Here is a 23,295-nt window from a genome sequence, read left to right as displayed (position 1 = left end):
CAGCCCGGCTCCTTATCAGGCGCGGCCAGGCAGCCAGGCCCTTATCTGCACTGGCCCAGCATCCTCCAGCCTCTGCGCCAGGGGTGAGAGGGAGGAAACCCGGCCGCCAGGGGCGGGGAGAGGGTGGGCGGCCTGGAGCTGCTCACTTTCCCTGGAGGGACCTGCCCTGTTGCCACCGCTGCTTCTGCCGCGGTGGCCCTTGGGAGCCAAGAAAGAGGGGCGGCCCGACGCCGCGGCCCGGACGGGGCGGCCGACTACCAGGGCCACAGAGCACAGAGGCTGCAGCAGGGGGCTGGTGTCTTGCCTGAACCTGGAACCACATCCTAGCCCTGGAGGACAGAGTCAGGGCCATCTGCAGGCAGCCGCAGCAGTGCTGGGGTAAGAGTGGAGTGGGCCCGAAAAGGGGGGATCCCAGACCCACATGCATTCATTCATCTGGTGGGCCCACTAAGTAAGAGGCCAAGCAGCTTCCCCAGGGTCTAGCTAGGGACGACAGGGCAGAGGGGCTAGCAATCCCTGACGTTGCTGGGACACGCCAGGCCGTGAGGCCAGGAGTGAGCAGGGATGTGGAAACAGGGTGCAAAGGGGTGGTTACTGATTGTGGGTAGCGTGGGTGGGAGGATGCCAGAGCCAGAGAGAGGACTTGTGCATGACCGTGTGCCGGGGAGTAGGATTAGCATCCGGAGTCATAGTGTCAGCAGTGGAGTCATGGGGTGTGTAAGGGGGCAATTTGGGGGGAGGGGGTCACTGAAGTGATTATGGAGGACTTTCAGGGTCTGACATGGAGACAATGAGAAGAGCCTCAGGGTTATAGCTGAGGGCCCCATGGTCAGCCTGGGGGCAGTGGTAAGTGAAGGTCAGTCAGCCATGGAGAGTTTGCAAGGTCCATGGTGTCAATGAAGGGTCTTGGATCTGAGGGTTACGGCGGCATCCTGTGGTGAAAGGGTCTGTCATGGGTTACCTGCCTTGCCCCTCCCTCCAGGCTCCAGGCCAGAGGGGGTTCTGGAAGAAGGGAAATTTGCTCAAGGGCTCCACAACTAAGGCCTCATGGGTCACAGACAGCTCAGAAGCATCACTGCTGAGCTCACTGCTGCCCTGCACCTCAGTGGGCACCCCCTGTCCTTGTGCCGGACCCCCTCCTGTGTCCTGGGAGTTTCTGGGCCCACTTCCCATCTGCCTTTGCCCGTCGGACTGCCACCCACCCCCACCCCAGTCTCCCTCCAGGTGAGGGCTTGCTCTGTTGGGCTAAGGGTTGGGGATGGCATCTGCCTCCTCCCGCCCCACTGGCTTCATTCCTCCCACAGGTGAGCACCCCCTCGGGGTCCATGTGCCCGCCCGAGGCCCAGGCGGAGGTGGGCCCCACCATGACCGAGAAGGCCAAGATGGTGTGTGCTCCCAGTCTGGTGCCTGCCCCGCCCCCAAAGCCTGCCTCGCCTGGGCCCCCAAAGGTGGAGGAGGTGGGCCACGGAGGCTCCTCCTCACCACCTAGGCTGCCCCCTGGCGTGCCAGTGATCAGCCTGGGCCACACCAGGCCCCCAGGGGCAGCCATGGCCCCCACAGAACTCAGCACCCTCCGTCCCCCACTGCTGCAACTCTCTACCCTGGGAACCGCCCCACCCACCCTGGCCCTGCATTACCACCCTCACCCATTCCTCAACAGGTCAGTGGGGGACTGGGGCCTGGGGGGAATCCAGGGGCAGGTCCTTACCCACAAGGCATTAGTGACCCACGACCCCTTACAGCCTCTACATTGGGCCAGCAGGACCTTTCAGCATCTTCCCTAGCAGCCGGCTAAAGCGGAGACCAAGCCACTGTGAGCTGGAGCTGGCTGAGGGTGAGTATGAGTTTATGTCCGCCCAACCATCTCTCCTGGGGCCCACGTCTGCCCGACAACCTTCCACTGGGAAAAGTGATGCCACTGCACACAGACACACACGGGGGCTCAGTACTCAGGTTACACTCATGTAGCAAAACCACAGACCCACGGCCAGTTCTTCACAGCCTCCGTCACCCAACAAGCCACAAGGATTCATGGCAAAAAAAGCACAGCATGGGGGCTCTGCTCACATGCACAGACACACAGGAAACAGCCACCGGGCAAGATCCACTCCAAGAGACAGCCACACAAGACAGCCACAGGACCACAACCACACAGGAGGCAGACACACAACCACAGCCCCTGAGGTCCATGGCCACACAGGAATTAGCCACACAACCACAACCACATGGCAGTGAGCACAAACCACAGCCATGTGGATACACAGGAGATCACACGGCCACCTGAGAAAGAATAGGTCACGATGCAAGAAACTCTTAGACTCAGGAGCACATCCAGCCACACAGGGGGACCACACAGAAGGAGAATCACAAGGACAGCTCCCCAGCCACATTCCCTAGGGAACCGCAGCCACTGACATAAAGGAGTGGACAGAAATACAGGAGGCTTCGGTTATCTGCAACTTGGGCCTGTGATAGGCCCTGTCTAGGCAGCTTGGGGGCTTCCCTCCTAGCTCAGTGGGTAAAGAATCTGCCTGCAATGCAGGAAACCTGGGTTTGATCCCTCTGTCGGGAAGATCCCCTGGAGAAGGAAACGGCGATCCACTCCAGTATTCTTGCCTGGAGAATCCTATGGACAGAGGAGCCTGGCGGGCTACAGTCAGTGGGGTCGCAAGAGTCGGACACGACTGAGCGACTAAACCACCACCACCAGGAAGCTTGGGGGTGGGGGGTGCGGGGGTTGCTAACTGAGCTACACGTGGATCCTACACGTGAATCCCTTGGATGGAGAAAGCCTCAGTCCACTGCCAGTGTTGAAGTCCCCCAAGAGGGTGTTGGGAGCCTCAAGTAAGGGTAGGTGGGGCTGCCTGCCTCTCTTGGGCCATGGCGCCAATCCTGCCACTCCTGTCCTCAGGGCATCAGCCCCAGAAGGTGGCTCGGCGTGTGTTCACCAACAGTCGGGAGCGCTGGCGGCAGCAGAACGTGAATGGCGCTTTCGCTGAGCTCAGGAAGCTGCTGCCAACGCACCCGCCCGACCGGAAGCTGAGCAAGAACGAGGTGCTCCGCCTGGCCATGAAATACATTGGCTTCCTAGTGCGGCTGCTGCGCGACCAGGCGGCGGCTCTGGCCGCAGGCTCCGCCCCTCCAGGGCCCCGTAAAAAGCGGCCGGCACACCGAGGCCTGGACGACGGCGGTGCCCGTCGCGGGCCGTGTCGCAGGGCCGAAGTAGTGGCGCGCCCCCAGCCCGCGCCTTCCAGCGGCCCCGACAGCAGCCGCGGCGGGGCGGGCCGACCCATCAAGACAGAACAAGCGGCTGTGAGCCCAGAGGTGCGATGACCTCCACGGTGTCGCCTCCGAGCCGAAGGGCACTGGGAAGTCAGCTCAGGGCCATCTAGGAAGGGGCGGACGACGCGCTCGCAGGGCCTGATCTGGACCGAACTCCCCCGAAGAAGGACCAGTGAGGAGTCCCCTACAGGGGAAAGGGCCCCCGCGGTCCCGAAGGGCGACCGTCGTCGCCCCCAGGGGCTTGAAGACCCTTTTATCGCCCACGGCCCGCTGAAAGTGGCCTTGTCCGCGTACCCCTTCCGCGGGGTGAGGTCCGGGAACCAACACATCAGAGCGGCCATTGGACCCAAAGGGGGCCTAATTTTTCCGAGCTGGGGTCACCGAGGGAGTTGAGAAGGGGCCTGAGCACACGCTGCTTTCTCACTGGCGCCCCCTCCCGGAGACTGAGAGATCCGCACTCCTCGACGGTGGCGGTGGCCGGCCGGGCTCAAGGCTGTGAGGGGCGGAATCCACGCGGAGACCCCATCCCACCGACCCCGAACCTGTCCCGCACGATTGCGTTAGCGAAGGCTCGGGCGCTCTTGCTTTTGTTTTTCTTTATTTCTTTATTTCACATACACATTAGCCATTCAATGGAGAAGCCGGAGAGAGTCAGGCAAAGATGGTATAACAGAAGCGCAGTGACGGGGGCGGGGTGGGGTGGGGTGGGGCGGGGCGGAGAGGGAACGTACGGGCTGGCTGCCTACTTGCATTCCGCTAGGACACTGAAAACCCAGAAAACAAAACAGACAGTAAACTACCCTTGTTTCTTATGTATCTCAGTGCAGAGACGGGGGTGGAGGGCAGAGAGAGGGGGAGACCAGGCTGAAGGAAGAGGAGCGGAGGGACGGGGACGCTAAGGGGGAAGCACACCAAATCCATTAGTACTATATATAGAGATACTCGTATATACTGCGTTTCTTAGCCTAAGAAGAAACTTGTTTGACGGGACGGGCGGCCTTTGCGGTCCGCGATGCTGGTGCTGGTCGGGCGCACGGATCTCCCGGGCCGAAGCGGGGCTGGCCCAGGCTGGCTGGCGGGGGGACGGGGGGGCGCCCCAAGGGTGGGTGGGGGGAGCAGAGGCGGGGCTGGGGTGCCCCTCGGGCTCTCGATTGGGGGACGAAAATTCTCGTGACTTTATTGCTCCTTTATTTTTCTCTCGTGTGTGGGGGAGGGTCCGTTCAGCACGGTCGGGGTGGGGAGGTGGTGGGTCGTCTGAGCCACCCGGCCCCTCTGGGACCCAGAGCGCGGCGTCCGCTCCGCCAGCACGGGGGTGAGAACAAGGCACTAGGTCGGCCGGCCAGCGCGGGGGCGGGTGTGTAAGGCAGTCGACGGGGGTTGGTTGCAGGGTGGGTAGGATGGGGCTGTGTGCGGGGCCGTGTGCGTGCGTGCGTGCGTGCGCGGGCCTGGGCGAATCGACCTGTCAGCTTGGCTGGTCCTATCCTGGAGCGTCGAGCCTTCCCCGTGCTCCCCGGAGGGTGACGGTGGTAGGGGGCGGGGGTGGAAGGAGTGATGTCGAGTCGCGGGCGCCGGGGAAGGGGTAGGGTGGGGTGGGGAAGAAACTACCAACTTGCCGAGCGCGCTCCTGATAATGCTGGTGAGGGTCAAGTTGGCGTCTGGCTCAAAAAGGACGCTTTGGGGACCTCTGAGGGAGGGAGGGGACCTTTGTTCGTTGGCATTGACCTCTGCGGGGGAGGGGCTGGGGACCCGCCGCCGCGCCCCCGGGCCCGGACCGTGGATCGGGCGAGGAGGGGGCGCTGGGCCCCAGGGAAGGGACGCCCGGGGAGACCCGCGGCCAGAGCAGCCCGCCGCCGGGCGCACGCCGCTGTCCCGTTCCGTTAAACTCAACAAAGAAGGGATATGCGTGTTCCTAACAAGTGCAGGATATTTAATTGATTCATAAACTTATGTATAATAGTTTGTGGGTTTTTTAAAACGTACTTTATAATGTAAGAAGCACCAGGGTTTTTATGTTGAATTATCTTTAAAATAATTTTCTCTCGTCCTTTTCCTTTTTGATCTTGTGTTGATTTTTAATGTCGAGGTTTTTTTTAAATTCTAAAATGAACGTTTCCTTCAGCCCTCCCACCGAAACCGAGAACGAACGACGAAGCAAATAAAAACCCCAGATCATCCTCGTCAACGCAGGAAAACGACTTAAAAAAAAAAAAAAAAAAAAAACCAAAACGAAAAAAAAAAAAAAAAAAAAGGAAAAAACACTCAGCTTTCGTTATCCCCGCGCAGGGCGGGGCAGGCCCGGTTCTTTTAGCGTCCCCAGAGCCGCGAGGACATTACAACAAAAATAGAATTTTTTTTCTTAATCTCTTAACATACAAAGATAGGAAAACTCTCTGATGCATTGCACTTGGTTCAATGAAAAAAAAAAAAAGTTCATTTCCCCCATATATATTTTTGTGGGTTTTTTTTTTTCTCTTCTAACACGTCCCCACATCTCCTGTCGCCCTCGTCTGCCCCTCACAACGACACTTAGGAAAGGAGCGGCCCCCTACCCCCGTGCCCACCCGGGCAGCCCTATAGGGCGCGCTCCCGCCCCGGCCCAGCTGGCCTGCAGCTTCCGACCTCGCCTGGGCGGGCGCCCCGCAGACCCCCTGCCCCCGAGAGCCCACCGCGCCCGCCGCCCCGATTGTCTTCGAGGGAAGGGGCGCGTGCGGCCGGGCAGGGGGACGGGGTCCCTTCTGCTCCCCTCTCAGCTCTGACCCTGTTTAGCCAACCAAACTGAAAAATCATTGCACTTTGACCGCGCGTCACGCCCGGCCCACCCGGCCCCCCACCACCCCCCGCCCTACTCCCCACGACCCCCAGGCTCCCGCGGGTTCCCCCGTCCCCTGCTTCTCAGACCCGGTCCTCCCCGAGGGCTGCACGCGGATGGGGGAGGGGCTTCGCTCGACTTCCAACAAAAGCCACCCCTGGGGCCAGCCACCTCCTTGATTCCAGCGGGGGAGAAGGCGGCCGCTCGCTGGCCCCTTTGGCCCCAGGTGAGGGCCCTCCGCTCCTCCCCAGCCTCCTCCCTCCCCTCCTTCCCTCCCTTCGCTTGGGGCCACAGCCTCACCAACTAGATTCGCAATAAATAAAGCCCAAAACCCACCCCTATGTGGTGCAATGTTGGGTTGCTTGACTTTCAGAGGATCCTGACCTGTGCTTTGTGTTTTCAGACAGTTAAGGAGAGAGAAAGAGAGGCACAAGGACTCCAGAAAGGGGCGCAGGAGGGAGAGGCGGGGAGGAGGGAGTAAGGCACAGAAAGACAAGCCAGCGGGGCCAAGTCACACCCTGGAGGGGGGCTGGGCGTGCTCTTGCTCCCATCCCTCCCAGGGGGGGCTTCTGAAGACCCTCTGGACATGCCCCCAACCATCCCTTGGAGGAGGAGGGGGCTGCGGTGGGGAGGAGGGGGGGAAGAGCTACTTCTTGCGGTGTGTTATCAAATTGTTCCCAAGTTGCTCAAATGGAGGGGTTACCAATTGCAACAGCAAAGACCGAAACAATGAATGCCCCACCCCTAAATAAAGAGTAAAGACATTACAGCTGAAATCCAGAGAGAAGTGGCCATGGGGGTGGTGTGGCGAGGGAAGGGGGAGTAGGGCAGAGAAAGCTCCAAAACACTTTTTGAAAAAGGACGACACCCAACACCCTTCAAAGGAACTGAAAGTCGGCGAGCAGGACGCCTACCTAGCGCAGGTGGAGGTTTAGCTGACGGCAGCGGCGGCGGCTGCCTCACTCTCGCTCGACTCCGGGGTCCCCTTTCTGCTCCACTCTCCGGCCCCGCCGCGGCAGGGCTGTCTGCGGGAGGGGCAGGGGCGGGGACCGGTGGGGCAGAGCGCGGGCACCTGCTTGCGGGGCCGGGGTGTGGGCGCCACCGGGGGCCCAGCTCCCCTCACTCGTGGCCGGTCCGGACGACGACCCTCCTGGCCTGCCTCGGGAGGGAGAGGAGAGGGCACCTGTCCCGGGCTGGGAGGGGCCGTCTGGAAAAGCATTCCGATTTTTTTCCTATGGACTGTACAGAGGGGTTTGGGACCTGGGGAACTGGCCCTGCAGCTCGGGGTGGGGTGGCAGAATACCCTCCTTTCTGGAAGCAAGAAACTGGCTCCAGAAGATGCCCCCTTCCGAGCTAGGGTGGGGGAGGGGTGGACTTCTAGCCCAAGGGAGGGGCGGTGGGATCTCAAGGCTACCCTACCTCACCCAGTCCAGGCGAAGAAGCCGGAGGCGAAGTCGGGGGAGGGAGGGAGGGGGTGGAGTCTGCAGGGGAGAGCCCTCGGGGTCTGCACCCCATCATCTTTACAAGCTGGTCCTCTGAGCTCCCGAGTGAAGCTCCGGCTGGAGTCAAGGGTGGGGTTCCCCTGGGAAGGGTGAGGGTAGGGGACAGGCCCCTTCAGAATTGTGCTGGTTGCTTTGTTTGGGGATTTTGCTCCTTCCCCAGAAGGCCGGGACGGGATGTGGGGGGAGGAAGGCAGTTCTGCATCCTTTCTTTCTGTCCTCTACTTGACAGAGTCCGTTTTGCATGTTTCTTTCTGCTTGGCTGCTGGCGCACAGCTCCACCGAGACCTCTTCCGAGGCTCTCTGAGAACTGAGCTGCTTCTGGGGGCCTGCAGGGGTCCCCGGGCTGGAGGAGAGAAGGGCTGAGTGGCTGACGACGTCTAATTTTTGCTTTTCGGTGGGGCTGGGCTGGGCTGGGGGATTTTTTTTTCCACGTCTCAAAATTTCTTCTCCCCCCGTTTGAGGAACCTCTTCTTTTCATTTTGTCATTTCTTTTGTTGATCTTATCAGAGGAACCAGGACTGAAATAGGACAAACAAAAAAAGAGGTGATATTGAGATGAGCAGGGGTCACTGCCTTCTTGCCCTTACCTGGTCCTGGGACTCTAGGTTGGTGCCTGAAGCCCCAGAGGGGTTCCAGCTCCAGCCGAGTCAAGGACACCAACACCTCCCACAAGGGTCCCTCCTATGGGAATCCTATTCCCCCAAGAGACCCGCCTCCAGTGCTGGAGTCCAGCTGGCCTTCCCGTGGGCACAGTGCCCAGCGGGTGGGACCCCCATGGCTGGCGCTGCTGGCACGGGCACAGACCTGGGATCTGGCCATGTTTCCAATTGTTAGGTTTTTGTGTGGGTCGTGGAGCAGGGGAGGAGGATGCCAGGCTGCAGCTTTTGTCCCCAGAGGAGTTTGGGGAGTGGGGTGGGGGAAACCCAGCTTCTTGCTGAGTTTTCTTTCTGTCTCTTTGGATTAAAAGCAGAAATTCCCATCTGTATACCTCAGCTAAGGTCCCACAGGCTGAAAGGCTGGGGAGGGCTGGGTACCACATGACTTTTGTCCCTCACAGTACTAGGCCCAGGGGAAGGGGTCAGTTGCCCAGTGGGCACCGCGCCCTGGGGAACAACCTGAGGCTCCTCCAGTGGGCAGCAGCTTCCCTCAGAATGCCAGCAGGGGGCGCCGCCTTTCCATAAATGCAGCCAGGGTGGGCCCTTGGGACTGGGCTGCCTAGCAGTGCCTTGCACAAAAGGCTCTGGCCCCACCTCAGAGCCAGAGGGATGGGGCGGGGGGGAGGGGGGGGGCTCCTCTATGGTCTACAGTGCCTGATGGTACCCTTGGGGCAAAATTGAAGGAGTCCTTGAAAATGCACCCTGGGGTCCCTCCCAGGCGCTGCGTCACAGACTCAGGCCAGCAGAGGCCAAGCACAGCTAACTGCAGAGCATGCACAGGAGCAGATGCATTCCATCCCCACTCCAGCCCTGCACAGAAGCCCGTGGAAGGGAAGGTGGCTGCCCTGCTCAAGGCCACACAGCCCACACGGCCGGGCAGGTACTCAATGCAGGGGGCAGCTTCGAGTCCATGCTCCTCACTGCTATGTGTGGCGCGTTCCCAGGGAGGCAGGGTCTATGGTGGCCAGGACACCCGCACTCTGCCAAGGCTGCAGCCAAGGCTGCCTCACTGGGGTGAGGGCCTAGGGTGGCTAGGTCAGCCAAATTTTCAAAAGAAGCTGAAAGTCCAGACGATTTCATGTGAAATTTTCCATTATTTAAAAGACGTGTTTCAGTCACACAGATTATGGCCTCCTGGTCAGGCTTTGGTTTGGAACTGCAGGCCATCGTCCACTGTGAGATGGAGACTTCGAGTTTTTAGAGTTAGAAAGGGCCTTGATCCTATGAGCGAATGGATGTTTACTAGACATGTTCTGGTAGTCATTTCCTGATGTATGTGAGTCAAATTGTTATGTTGTACACCTTAAACTTATACAAGACTATCTGTCAATTATATCTCAGTAAAACTGGAAAAAAGAAGAAAGGGTGGGCCTCGGAGATCATCTAGAACTTTCTGGGACGATGGAAACATTCTCTAGTTGTGTTGTCCAATGCAGTAGGCACAAGCAACACATGGCTTCGGAGCACTTGAAATGCGTCTGGTGTGCCTGAGGGTCTAAATTTTTCTCTAGTTATTTAAACAGCCATATGTGGCCAGTGGCCATCACACTAGACAGTGCAGATGGGGAGCACTTGGCAACGTGGGGGTTTGTGGTTGCCATGGTGACTGGGGGCACTGCTACCATTTATGGGGCAGGTGAAGACACCACCCTTCCTGCCATGCGTGGACAGCACGCACAGGGGAGCCCTGCCTTCCTGTGGGGGAGCCCCTGGAGCCCCTACCCAGAATCCAACCCCATCAACTGATTTCAGGCCAGAGGGAGGCACAGAGGGGCCTGGTAAGGTGTGGGCGGAAGCCAGGACTGAGGCCTTCCCGGAGCAGCTGGGGGAGGGAGGCTGTAGCAGCAGGCTTCTGGCCCGAGGAAGAGGGGAGCTTCCTGGGTGAGCCCCTGGTCTCTGCAGGCTCAGGTGTTAAGTGTTCCCTGGGACGCCAAGGGAGGACTACACTGGCACCCTTACACCACCTCGCTGGCTATAAGCCCACCTCTCCCCCTTCCTGAGAGGGAAGAGGCTGGGACACCGGGGCAGGGAGGGCCTGTTTGGCCCCTCTGCCCATGGCAGGCCAGACCAAGGCCTCGGGCTGGCCCCTGTGGGGGTCTCCTGAGCTGCATGGCGGCGGTGGGGGGGGACAACCATCAGTGCTCAGGGGTAGAAGACTCCAGGTCCGGTTCCAGGCCTAGAGTTAGGGACAAAAACGACTCCAGTGGGACTCCCTGGTGCCGCCCTGTGGTCCCAGGAACGGGAGGTCTGCTGCCAAGCCCGGAGTGGCTTTTTCTGCTCACCCCTCCCTGTTTCCTGAGCCAGGTCCAAAATTGATTAAAACTAAGTAAAAAGCGCTGCCCAGGGAATGACAAAATTGCTAAAATTCTCTTTTCTTCCCTCATTCTATTGTTCTCTCTCCATCTGGTGCTCCAGAGATCGGCTAAAGTCACTGGTTACTGTGGAAACCACCCCCCACTGTACCCCCTGCACCCGCTGCAGCAGCCTGCCTGCCCCCAGGCCTGAGGGCTCCCTGATCAGCTTGTCCGACTCCTCTGGCCCCCCAACCCCCCTTCCCAGACACACCTGCCTGCTCAGGGCCCTGGGCCCCAAGGCTCCTTGTAGGAACCAGGGGAAGAAAAAATGTTTCCCAAACATGCCTCAGATTCTGAGTTGGCCCCACTATCCAACCAAAGTGAGCAGAGAAAGTGAAGCAGGGAGAGCATGTGGAGGCGGAAATGGGGTGAACGGGGAGGGAGGGCTCGTGGCAGTGGTCCCCGAGAGTGAGCAAGCACGAATATACTATACAGTCAGAGCTGCAGGGCGGACAGCAGGAGGAGGGAGGGTGGGCAGGCGGGCACGCTGGAGCCCTGCCGCCTGGTGCCAGCCCCGAGCCAGGAGGGGAGGCCCGCCTGCTGTCCCTTCCTCTGGCACCCCCTCCTGCCCTCTACCAGCAGGGCTCTCGCAGCCTCCCTGGCACAGAGCGGAGGGGGCTGGCTCCAGCCCCTGCTCGAAGCCATTGTTTTTCTTCTCAACACCCCCAAGTTCAAGTTCATCTGGGTGTTACATCATGTCTGGTTGCTCCTGGAAACCAGACGGGTCAGACGTGACTCTGGGGAAAGGGGGTGGGAAGCTGAAGGGGGCTGAAGTTCTCCTCCCCTCCCCTCCTTGCCACTAGGGAGCTCTGAAGTTTGAAGTCTGACAAAGTTTTTGGCTTTTTTTTTTAGGGAGGGAAAGGAAAAGGGAAAAAAACAAAACCTTAAACCACACACACAAAACTTCCATCCACCAACTTTCTTTGGACCTGGGCCTCAGAGCAAAGAGAGAGCGGGAGCTGAAAAAGGTGGCCCGGGGGGCTAAGGAAGCCTCCGAGGCCCTGGGCTCACAGGGCGGTGTTTTTGTCGAATGTGCAAAAGAAAAAGATCTTTGCCTGTTCTCCCTCCACTCCCCAGAAGCCCCACACTGTACAAGCTGCCTGGGCTCTGCTCCTGGGGCTGATCCTCCCTGTGCCCTGAGTGCCCTGGGTTCTATAGGCGGGCGCCAGCCTCCTAGGGACAGGAATAGGGTAGGAGGCCTGCGTGCACCAGGGTGCAAAGACAACTGGGCAAAGCCTGGTCCAGAGGCCTCCAGCAGCGGGGCTGGGGGGTACATTTCCTTGTGAGAACTGCGGGCAGATGGCAGCAGGACTAGGGGCTCCAACAGCCTGGCCACCCCTCTGACAGGATTCACAGGATGTGGGGGAGGTACCTCCGGGGCAGCGTTGGGCCGTGCCTCATCCCCAGTGCCAGAGTCTCTGGGCACGTGGCCCACCCAAATCCAAGGAGAGGGGAGGGCCTGGGGCAAGGACATGCCCCAGAGCAGAAGGAAAGCAACCAGGCAGACCTTGTCCTCCTGATGCAGCCTCCCACTTCCACCTTCGCTTCCACCAGGCCTGGCCCAGAGCGCCTCTAGCCTTGGGTCCTTGGCTGCCTTCCCCAGGGCCAGGGCTGTCAGAGCTAATTATCCAATTAGCTGATTAGCCAGGGGGCCTGGGGGCTGCCTGGGGAGGCAGGCTCAGCTGGGCGTGCAAAAGCCTGAGCCCTCCAGCCCTGCCCCGGCCTCTTCTCCCGACTGCCCCAGGACCCTGGCCTCCTCCAGAACGCCGGAAGACCCCCACCCCTGCCTGTGTCCACGTGGTGGGCAGGGCCTCTTACCTGAGACTGCTGTGGGATGTTCAGAAAGTTGCCGTCCCGGGGTCCGATGCTGACAAACCGGTTGGCAGAGGAGGCGCCTGTCGCTGCGAATGCTGTGGGGAGCAGGGGAGAGAGGGAGAGACCCCGTGAGGACTGGGGGCCCACCCGGGCACTGCCCCTTAGGGCTGCTGAGAGAGGGAGAGACTAGGTTAGACCATGCTGCCTGGGCTGAGGCTGGTGGCGGGAAGGCCAGGCCGGAGGGGACCCCTCATCCTCTCACTGACCAGGAGCTCGCAGTCCCCTAGCCCCGGCACTCCATCCACCGCAGCCAGGGAAGCTCTTTTGTGGCCCTGGAGGCTCTAGCTGAGGCCCTGTAGACCCAATTCTGTCCCCTCCTCCCAGAGCACCTGAAGTAAGATCCCTTGCTTTCCTGCTGGGCCTCTTGGTTTTGGAGAAAAGGGAGCCCAGGAGGCTGGGAGCTCTGGAGACGGCCCCATCCTGCTGGGAGAAGGCCATCTCGGCCGGGATACCCCTCTAACAGGGGCGCCTGGTTGGGTGCTGCACCGCTTACCACCCTGGGCCCAAGGACTGGCCCCGTGGCTTGGGAAACTTGAAGGGTCCCAGTAGAGGGCTAAGCTGGGTGGGACAGGTCAGAGAGGGTCTGGGAGCTGGCTGCTGGCTCAGGTGCAGGGGTGGCAGGGCTCAGGCCTGGCAGGCATTCTCCTCCTCTGATGGATGAGCCAGCTCCTATGGTCCTGCGGTTCCCAGGGACCAAGATGGGCCCACGTGCAGAGAAGGAGGAGGCCAGAGGGCCTGGCAAAGCCCCAGGGCGTGGGCAGCAGGGGCAGTTGTTCTGAGGCCTGAGGGGGCAAATGGGCCAAAGATTCTGGAGCTCTTCTGGGTTGTCTGGCTGGAGCCCTACGGGAAGGAGCTGGCCCTGTACCCTGGGAGGAAGGAAGCCCCCAGAAAGGCTGAGGTGTGTCACAGGCTAACTGGGAGTCCCCCTCCCATCCCTCCCAGCACCAGATACACCCCAGGGACCCCGTGCTCACCAGATTCTGTCCATAAGCGGCCCCCAGCCACCCTGCAGCCGGGCCCCCCTCCCACCCCACCCACCTCCAATGACCATGGCCATGACTTTGTGTCTTGTGGCAAATGCAGATGAGAAGATGACATGAAGAGGATGAAGAGGGGAAAAGAACTCAAACCATGGAAAAAGAAGGTGAGGCAGAGAGCGCGAGGCCGAGAAGAGTGGTGAGATGGGCCGCCCTTCCGCCGCTGTCCCCGAGTCCTGACCCACAGCCTGCCAGCCCCCAGAGTGCTGCCCACCCCCGCCCACAGTCCCCCAGACGGCACACCGCCCACCCTCCGCCTCTCCTGTCCTTCATGCGTCGTCGGGTCTAGCTGGGGCCTCTCAACTCAGATTTTTCTCTTCCCTTTGACAAAATTTGTCATCGGTTTTAAAAAAAAAAGAGAGAGAGAGAGAGACAAAGAGATGAAGTAAGCCAAGGTCCAGAGCCCTTCCTTGTCCTTAGAAGATCCAACCTGGGGAGAAATTGAGGGAAAGGGGAGGGATGGGAGGGAGGGTTAAAAAAAAAAGAGGAACAACGAGAAACCAAATGTGAGACTGAAGGCTGGAGGGGAGGGGATCAGGGGCTGGCCTGCTGCAACTTTAGAGGCCTGGGGGCCCAGAATGGAGGTGAGGGGGGCAAGGCAAAAAGGGGATGGTGGTGGCGTCGCCTTGTGGTCACATTTAATTTTCTTGGTGTGGGGGGGCGGGGCACAACGAAACAACGAAAAAATCGAAAAACGAAAAAACAAAAAAATGAAAAAAACAGCAGTTAGGCATGAAGATGGCATGGCTGTGCCTCCCCTCCCCCCGCCCACCCTGGCCAGCACCCCTGGCCTGGATGCCCCCACTGTGCTCCCTCTCCCGCCCCCCGGAGGGGCCTGGGCCAGGGGCCCCAGCTGGGAGCAGCGGGCGGGCAGGGGGGCTCGTGGGGTGCTGGCTGGTGCCACTAAGGCCCCGGAGGCCAAAGTCGGGGGGCTCAGCTCTGTCCTTGTCGGGGTGGGAGGCACTCTGGGTGGGGGGCCTTTGGCAGTGAGAGAGGGGCTCTCCTCTTTGCAGCGGAGGCTGCTTGGACGGGCCGGGGACGCTGGGCGTGTGGTTTCGGTTTCATCGTCCACTTACAAGGTGACGGAGGAGTCAAGGCGGCGCCGTCTGGGGCAGTGCTGGTGGATTTGGAATCAGGCATAGGAAGGGGCACTGGTCTGGCCACTGGAGGCGGCGGTGGTAGCAAAAATGACCCCGGGACTTTGCCCTGGCCGCTACCGTTGGGCTGCGAACAACATAAATAGAGTGGCGCATGAAGGCACATCACACACAGACACACGCTCCCCTGCGCGGGCACGCCCGGCAGCGCTCCCAGCGGAGGACGCGGGGTGGGGTCCTCTCCTCCAGGGCGCCGGGGTGGTGAGGGCGTGAGGCCTCTATTTGGTCTCTCAGGTGTTTCTCTTTTTTTTTTTTTCCGTAGTCCTCTTTTGAAGTGGTGGGAGGGAGGAAGGGGGATGTCCGACGGGTCGTTTGTTATTTCTTAGGGAACAGGTTTTAGGTACCAAAACGTGCCATTTAACTATACAAGCAGCTGTGCTCTGAACTGTCACGCTCTGAAGACTTTCTCCTATGGCAGCAAAGATGCACCAGCTTACTCCCTGTGCTCCCCCCAAACACACACGTGCCTCCCCTGGGTGGGCTCCTGGGGTAGGATCAGCTGACCCAACCAAGGAGCACAGGCCCACCAGTGTGCGCCCCGTGCCATGGCCTCGGGGGCAAGCCAGGGCATGTGCCTGAGGACAGTGGATGCTAGCCTATCTGCTACAGAGCAGCCCAAGAAGAAAACCCATTGCTGGCAGCCCCAGTTCCCCCAGAAGCCGGGACCAGCTACCAGAGTCACAAATTGTCCATTACTCCCTCTTGTGCCTTAAACTTGAGTTGCCTCCTCCCGGCCCCACGTGTGGCCTTGTGTTCATCAGCCTTTGGGATTCAAGGCATGCCGGCCCCACAGAGAGGGGCAGAGGGCCCTGGCTTCCGGCAGACACAGCTTCCCTGGACCTTGCATCTCCTGCTGCTCCAGGCAGTGCCCTCTATGACCACCTGCAGCCTGGGCTCACGGGGGCCAGGCCAGAACTCTTCCTCCTAAATGGGCCTCTCTCCTGTGGCTCAAACCTCTGTCCTCCCAGCTCCCCCAGGTTTAAGACCATGGGAGGTTCACAGGCTCTTCCTCCTGTTAGCAAACCCTGCAGAGTCCACCCCTGCTCTGTCACCAGCTCGGTCATCCTTCGATCCTGGCTGGTTTCACCTGGACTATGAAACCGAGACTCCAAGGGGCCTCCCCTCTGCGGACAGCGTGCTCTTCAGCTCAGCACCTGGCACGGAACCAGGCACTTCGCTCAGGCTGTGTCCAGTCCTCCCACCACCTCTAAGGCAGTTCCTCTTGTTTCTGCCTGCCCCCCAGGGGTACCGACAGCGTCTGGAGACATTCTGGTTGACACAGCTTGAGGGTGTGGAGGCTGAGGATGCGGCTTGACACCCACCCTATAACACACAGGGCCACCCCCAGGACAAAGGCCCAGTGGTCCACAGGCTAATGGTGTCGAACCCTTAGGAGAAGGGAAGCTCCACTCTCCCCTGTTCACAACAGAGGAAACTAAGGCTCCTCATGGTTAAGCGTTCTAGTCAAAATCACCCAGCTGCAATGGCCACTTAAGTGTCCCTACAAGTTCATGGCCATGTTTGTCTGATTCCATGGACCCATAGACTTATCAACCCTCTTCCCAAATCCAAAGGAGTTCAGACACCCCAGTGCCCCCAAACCTTCCATAGCTACCATGACATCTGATGTAAAACGTTGTCTCCCCAGTCAGGCTGTTGGTTCCAAGCAACAGCATGCCGCCAGCTCTGCAGGGTGATGCTGACACAGTAGTGGCAACTGCCTTCACTCATTTCCACAGCCTATCTGGCTCCTATCTTGCTCTTCCATCAGGGCAGGAAGTAGAACAATCCCAAAGGATCACAGCCTCACTCCTCTCCAGGCTGTCCTGAGCTTGGGCTCCAGGGGCAGCTGGGACACGGGAGCTTTCTGGGCAGCCTCTGCTCCCACAGGGTGGCCTCTGCTTCCTCAAGAGCCTGTCTCCCCCCAGGAGGCTCTGAATCACTAATCTCATCTGATAAAACAAATCCTAGCCTGATAGGACCAGACATGGAAAGCTGCTGATTTACAACATTCAGATCCTAGAAGCAAGTCCCAACCAGACTAGGCTGTCTCTGCTCTGGTTGGGGTATGAGTTGAAGGTTTAAAAATCTCAAGATCTTGGGACTTTGTGGTACCTTAAGACCTCTCGAGTTAAGAGCTTAGAAGTAAACTAGAAGCTGGGATAGCACCTCCCTTTCATCTGACAGATGAAGATGTGGGCCTGGCCACTCTGCAACTGGAGAGCAAGGCTGAGCTGGAACCAGGCTTCCTGCCTCCCAGAGCCATGGCCTCCCATCAGTCCCCGGATCTTCTCTATCGTGCTCATTTGGTCTGTTCTCTATGCCAGAAATACAGCTAACTGGGCATCCTCTTTCTGCCCTTTGCGTGTCTTCTAATCAGCAGTTCCCAACCTTTTTGGCACCAGGGACTGGCTTCGTGGAAGACAACTTGTCCACAAACTGGGGGGTGGAGGGGATGGTTTCAGGATGATTCAAGCACATTACATTTATTGTGTACTTTATTTCTAATCTGATGCCACTGCTGATCTGACAGGAGGTACCGGTTCATAGCCCAGAGGTTGGGGACCCTTGCTCTAAGTGGATCTCCATTTAACCTTGGTCTTTACTGACCTGATTTTCTCAGTCAGGAGCTTACACTGGGGTCTAAGAGGTACCTGGGAACCATTGTGCACACTGTAAAATTTTGTATGCATGTAATTTTCTGCAAAGATGGTTCCTAACTTCTGGTTCTCAGGAGGTTATAACTTACTTCTCTAGTCTCTACATCAGTGGTTCTCCAAGTGGGTCCTCTGACCAGAAGCAGCAGCGTCACCTGGGAACTTGCGGAGAAATGCAGATTCTACACCCCACACCAGAGCTGCTGACTTAGACGAGACCCAGCCACCTTTCACCTCCAAGTCACTCTCACACACGCTAAGACCAAGAGCTCCTACTCTGGGATGGCCGTGGTGCGAGCACAGTCCGGTACCCCCACCCTCTGCCACCATGTCAGTGGCAGAGCCCAGGGCCTCTGGCTCCTCCTCCACACCATGGGGAGACCATCTCTAGTCTCCTCTCAGGAACTGGGCCCCAAAGAGCAGGCTCGCTGCAGAATTCCACCCCACACCCAACTCTCGGGCACAATAGGCCACAAGAGGAAACCTATAGAGACTGCTCTCAGCCAAACTAGACTTTCTCTTTAACCAGAGGGGCTGTCTGCTCCCCTGTCAATAAATAGCTTTTTGTCAACTGTCTACTCAGAGCCAGCACCTGCCTTGAGAAGAGAACTTTCGAGGCCAAGGAGACCTTGATCTTTTCTTTGTTTGCCATGCCACATGACTTGCAGGGTCTTAGTTCCTTGACCAGGACTGAATCCAGGCCCTTGGCAATGAAAGCGCGGAGTCATAACCCTGGATGGCCATGGACTTCTGAGCCCTTGATCTTGAGTGATCAAGTCAAGGGGAAGGCTCAGGACCTGGCTGTCAGGAGTCCAGGGATGGGCTGACCCACACTCTTAAGGGTCCTGTGGGTTAGCTTCGGTTCTCTGGGCCACATCAGTTCCCCAGGTGAGTCACATTTCAATTGAAACCCCAGCTGGCCCCATAGCTGAGAAGCAAGGTTCCTAGCCCCTCGGATCCAGATTCCAGAACCCAGGACCCCTGGGGCTGGGATACAGGCCGGCAGCTCCCGTAGACTCCGCTGGCATCTCTGAAGGAAGCACGGGTGCTGCTGCGAATCGTGTCCACTTTTCCCTCAGTGCCCCTACAAGTGGACAGAGCTTGTCCAGAGAGGTGGGCAAAACTCTGCACGTGCCAAGGAGCTGCAGAGCCAGCAAAAGAAACCCTCGCAGGGCAGAGGGGAAAAGATGAGAAAAGCGGAAAAGGGGAGAAGAGCAGGAGGGAGGGAAGAAGACTGGCCTCTGCCCTGGACAGCAAGAACACAAGGGCCAAGCCACAGCCCTGCCCCCATCGAGACGCCAGCACTACGCAAGTGCGCTGCGGCAGCACCAGGCTGAGCAGCTGAGGGCCGCCGCCCCCTCTCAGGGCGGCTTCTGGATGCCTTTCCCTGCCAGGGCACTTTGAGTGTCCGCCACACCTGACCTCTCACGGTGCAGTTCCAAGCTGGACCAACTGGGAGGCAAGCAGCTGGGCCTTCTTACAGCACAGTATGCTGCTGGAGTTCCAGAACATTCCCAGAGGTCTAGAGATCACCATGCCACAGCCTGGAATGGTCTCCCAGGAACTACACAAGGACCACTGTCCCACTGAAGGGTCACGAGGGGCTCACTGCTGTCGGAGGTAGTTCTCTGCTCACTGGATTTGTGTCTCTGCTCTAGGGCTTGCTGATGGAGAAGGACAGTGGGGACAGAGCTCCATGGGGAGCCCTCTCTCTCCCAGGCTGAGGAGCAGAAATACTTTATTCCAGAACCATGACTGACCTGAGAGCCCCTTGTTAAGAGTCCCGCCAACAGGAGTCTCATGACACAGACTGTGGAAGGGAGCCTGCCCTCTCCCAAGGGCTTCTCACTGGGGATGAGGAAGGTGCCCCCGAGCACCCTGAATCTGGAGACGGTCACGATCAGCAGAGCTGACAGAGGGCGGTGTTGCTGGCATCAAGTGGGCAGGGGCCAGGCACGCTGCTTAGCACCCAGAGTGCACAGACATTCCCACACCACAGAGAACAGACAGGCCCCAGTGTCAGCTGCAAGGGAATCCTTGCAGCCCTGAGGTTTAAGAGGGGTGTCAGGAGCTAAGGGGTCTGGGCCCAGATTGGACAGATCATTGGTCCACTCCTGCTATGGGAAAAGACCAGAGCTGGGTAAAGAGCCCAAGCAAGGTGGGCCCAGCCACTGCCCCGTCCTCTCTGGACCAGAATGAAGAGGCCCCGGGTGGACACGTGGATCCCTGCCCCCGGACCCAGAAGACTGAGGTGTTCGGCAGTCCCAGCTCATGGCTGCTCCAGCCCCAGGTGGGCTCCCGGCTTTGGGGCCCTCTCCCTGTGAGCCCTGAGACAGACAGACAGACGCAGAGATGAGCTGCAGGGGGGCTCGCGGGGCCCTCTGGACTCACCTGTCCGGTGGCCTGGCCCGAGCCATCCGAGCACACAAACTGCACAAACTCCTTCAGCGAGTCCTGCCCGTGGTGGTGGTGGTAGCGGATGGTCGGGTGCGTGAAGTACGGGCTCGACTGCTGGATGATGGACGTGGAGGGGAAGTGCAGCGCTGACGCCGTGGCCCGGGGGCTCCCTGCGTGCACGCGGCAGGAAGGAAAGGGCGTCGTCAGGGCAGAGAAGGCCGTGGCAAGGGACGCTGAAGCCGAGGAGCCCTGCTGGTCAGAGCCCTTTGCGTCCAGAGAACAGGGCAGGAGCAGGGCAGGGGCCGGGGTGGGAGAGTGAGGCGCCGACTGCTAGTGTGAGGGTGTGTGAGATGGCGCCAAAAACACTCAGTAAAGTCAAGGTAAATAGCATTTGAATGCAATATTTTAAAAAGTTGAATTGGGATGGCCCAGAGACCAGCTGCTTCTCTTTATAAATAAAGTTTGACTGGAATCAGGGCTAGAGTTAGGGTAAGGTGAGACGTGTGTGCGTGCTCAGTCGCTCAGTTGTGTCTGACTCTTTGCAACCCCATGGACTGTAGCCCACCAGGCTCCTCTGTCCATGGGATTCTCCAGGCAAGAATGCTGGAGTGGGTTGCCAAGTCCTCCTCCGCAGGATCTTCCCAACCCAGGGATTGAACCCACATCTCTTACGTCCTGCATTGACAGGTGGGTTCTTTACCGCTAGCGGCACCTGGGAAGCCCTGTGAGGTGAGACAGGGTCATGCAATTAAAAGATCAGTCCTTTTATTTAAAATACTGATATTCGCTCATCGTGTATTTTTTGTTTTAATTTTTAGAACATTGCATTTAATATTATTTATAAATTTTGGTGACTGAGATTTCAGGTGCTCCCTGACGTTCTGCGCCAAGGTCAGTGCCTCACACACCCCTCCCTGGTGCAGGGCCTGGAAGGGAGCCTTGGGGAGCAGGCAGACCATTCGGTGGGGCTCTGGACGAACACCCGGCCCTGTGCCAGCGCTAGAGGGGCCTCCACGGAGCACACGCACGTCCCGCATGAGGCTGGATGTACACCTGGCCCCCAGGTCACATTCTTCTGTGCTCGGGCCCCACGGCTCATACACACTTCCTCGGACGCCCAGCTCCCCCCTGGAGCAGGCCCCACTTCTTCCCCAGCCAAGTCCTCCCTATCCTGCCTGTTTCCAATCAGCTCGCTCTTGCTCTCGGTTTCATTAGGGGCCTAAAGAAACTTGGCTTCTCTCTGGAGTTCATAAAAGCTGAGTGGAGCGGGGCCTGCCGCCCTCCCCTGCTTGTGCGGAGGGCCTGGGCTCCCCACCCCCACCTCGCAGCCACCACGCCCTGCCCCGCTGCTGGCTCCCGGCCAGGAGGCCCTGAGGAGGAAGCCAGGAGGGTGACCCTCCGAGTGCTCCGTGTCCTACGCAAGGGCCCGGGGTGGGGGTGGCGGGCAGACACAGGGCAGTGTTCAGAAACAGTCCAGGCCTCTCTCGAGAGGGAAGAGGTGCCCGCAGTTTCCCACCTGGTTCCATCCCCTCCAGAACCTGGCGGCACCCTCCCCTCAAGCTCTCTCTCTGCCAGACTGGAGCAGAGAGTCCGCCCCACGCCCCGGCCCCCGGCAGGCAGTCTGCCGGCTCCTTTCCTTTCCCCCTGGCCTAGCCCTTCGCTTCTGGAAAAGAGCGGGGAGGCCTCGAGCAGGGAGCCTGGGCCCCTCTGAGGGTCCCTCAGAGTAACGTGGGCCGGTGCCAGGGAAAACAGACCCTGGGCACTTTGGGGCGCTGAGAGAGAGAAACTGGAAGGAGGGCAGAAGGAGAAGCCTGTGCTCTCCCATCCACAGCTGGCGGGAGGCAAGGAGAGCTGGGAGGAGTGGGCCCAAGGCCTCAGGACAGACCTGCGCCACACAAAACACACATGTGTGCACACGTCACGTGCACACACAGCACACACGTGTGCACACGGCCGCGCAAACACACAAGCACACGTGCATCGAACGCATGCACACAGCACCCTCGCATGAACATAAGCAAACACACATCCTCACGTGCACACACAGCGCACAGCAGGCGTGCACCCCAGCACACGGGGTGTGAGAGGCAAGTGGGAGCGTGTGGGGGGCACGGTGAGAAGGCCCAGGGGCCGGCCTGGGTCTGGAGGAGGTGCCGCTGCTGTGGAGGGGGGCCCGTCCCCACGCCCGCCCACTGCCACACCACGGCCAGTTCGGAGAGTGGGGCTGTCACTCGGGCTTCCCTGGCCAGCTAGCCCTCAGGCAGGGCTCCTCCGCCACCCCCGCTGCCCCCCTCCGGGCCCTCCGTTTCTCACCTGGTCTGACTCCAGCAAGCACAGGCAGCGGGTGGTGAGTGAAAGCCATGCGCGGGGAGCTGCCCTGAGAGGAGAGGGCACTGCAGAAGTCCAGCTTTCCTGACTTCTTTAGAGAAGCCGGGCCTGAGGGGAGGAATCAGCAACACGGGGCAGGTTTAGCTGGGCCAGGAAGGGAGCGGGGGAGGCGGGAAGCCAGCAGCTCACTCCTTCTCTCCTCAGCCCCCTCCTGGCTGCCCTCTTCCCTTCAGGGCTCCCCAGCCTCCGCTGCCTGATTCTCAGGCCCTGAGTGCAGACCGTCCGCTGCTGGCAGGTGAGGGAGATCAGGCCCTGTGGTGCGCCGGGCAGGGCGTGAGCAGGCGGGCCATCTTGCCCCCTAACAAGCAGATTATGAGCTCCAAGGTGCACAGAGTCAGAGTGCAGAGGCGGGACCAGAGGGCAGGGAAGGTGTGCAGGAGGAGCCCGGGGAGCAGCTTCACACTGAGGGGCCAGGAACTTCCCTGGAGGCCCAGTGGCTGAGACTCTGTGCTTCCACTGGGGAAATTAAGGTCTCAGTCAAAGGAAAAGAGAAAGAGTGAGGAGGCCCCTGCGGAGGGGCAGGCTGGGGTCTACTCCATGGGGTCCTGGGCTACAGGTCCCGTTCTGCCAGGAAGAAGCCAGGGCTCCTTACGGGAAGGGAAAGCACAGCCATGGGCCCTTCGGACCACGATGGAGAGACAAAATCTGACAAGGGAACAGGGAGGAGGCTGGAGGGCCAGGGTGGGAGCTGGGGGCGAGGGAGCCAGGAAAGGCTGCGCTTGGTCAGGCACCCAGAGGTCCGACGGTCAGGGTGGGTCATTCCTGGGTTTGCTCTGCTCCCAGGACCAGAGGTGGAGGAGGCACTTGGCAAGAGACAGGGACACAGAGAATGCTCCATTTGAGCTCGCCTCTAACAGCCTGACGAGGCCAACCAAGACCACAAAGCAGGGCGCCCAGGCCAGGGCCCCCAGGGGAGCCAGTCTCCTGTCCTGGGAGGATAAGGTGCAGTCGGGGCAGGTCTCCAGAGCTGCCATCTTTGGAACACGAATCGAATCAGTTTGGGTGGGGTGTGTGTACTGGGCGCGGGAGGGGGGTGCTACAGAAGAGAGAAATAAGAGCTGTCTTAACCACAGAGGGAAGAGGCGGGGGAAGGGCGCACTCCCAGCCGCCAGCAGAGGTGTTATCTGGTGGCAGCTGTGTGCCACCTGATAGCTGGCACGATGCGGGGCGGGGGGGGGGGG

The 23,295-nt window shown here is 59.6% G+C and overlaps 2 protein-coding genes across 11 annotated transcripts in view; one reads left to right on the top strand and one right to left on the bottom strand.

The window, feature by feature from the left end:
• Positions 1-244: 244 nt before the first annotated feature.
• On the top strand, positions 245-5,624 carry LYL1 (LYL1 basic helix-loop-helix family member). The gene is made up of 4 exons (XM_043466869.1): positions 245-378; positions 1,305-1,660; positions 1,743-1,834; positions 2,912-5,624. Exons 2-4 carry the CDS (start codon positions 1,326-1,328, stop codon positions 3,331-3,333), a joined length of 849 nt encoding a protein of 282 aa, XP_043322804.1. The 5' UTR covers positions 245-378; positions 1,305-1,325; the 3' UTR covers positions 3,334-5,624.
• Positions 3,864-23,295, bottom strand: part of NFIX (nuclear factor I X) — a 97,377-nt gene continuing 77,945 nt past the window's right edge. For 7 of the 10 annotated variants that reach the window (XM_043466852.1, XM_043466851.1, XM_043466847.1 and 4 more), the window contains exons 7-11: positions 22,040-22,162; positions 19,721-19,896; positions 14,592-14,739; positions 12,422-12,513; positions 3,864-8,111 (exon numbers count right to left, since the gene is read on the bottom strand). In XM_043466852.1, the coding sequence (XP_043322787.1) occupies positions 8,097-8,111; positions 12,422-12,513; positions 14,592-14,739; positions 19,721-19,896; positions 22,040-22,162 (554 nt within the window). In that variant the 3' untranslated portion in view covers positions 3,864-8,096. The remainder of the gene's footprint in view (positions 8,112-12,421; positions 12,514-14,591; positions 14,740-19,720; positions 19,897-22,039; positions 22,163-23,295) is intronic. The other 3 variants (XM_043466857.1, XM_043466848.1, XM_043466854.1) reach the window with 3 other exon arrangements.

The sequence above is a fragment of the Cervus canadensis genome, chromosome 4, assembly GCF_019320065.1.
Source record: "Cervus canadensis isolate Bull #8, Minnesota chromosome 4, ASM1932006v1, whole genome shotgun sequence".
NCBI lineage: Eukaryota > Metazoa > Chordata > Mammalia > Artiodactyla > Cervidae > Cervus > Cervus canadensis.
Note: the sequence above shows the minus strand (reverse complement) of the source record. Positions and strands in the feature narration are given on the sequence as shown.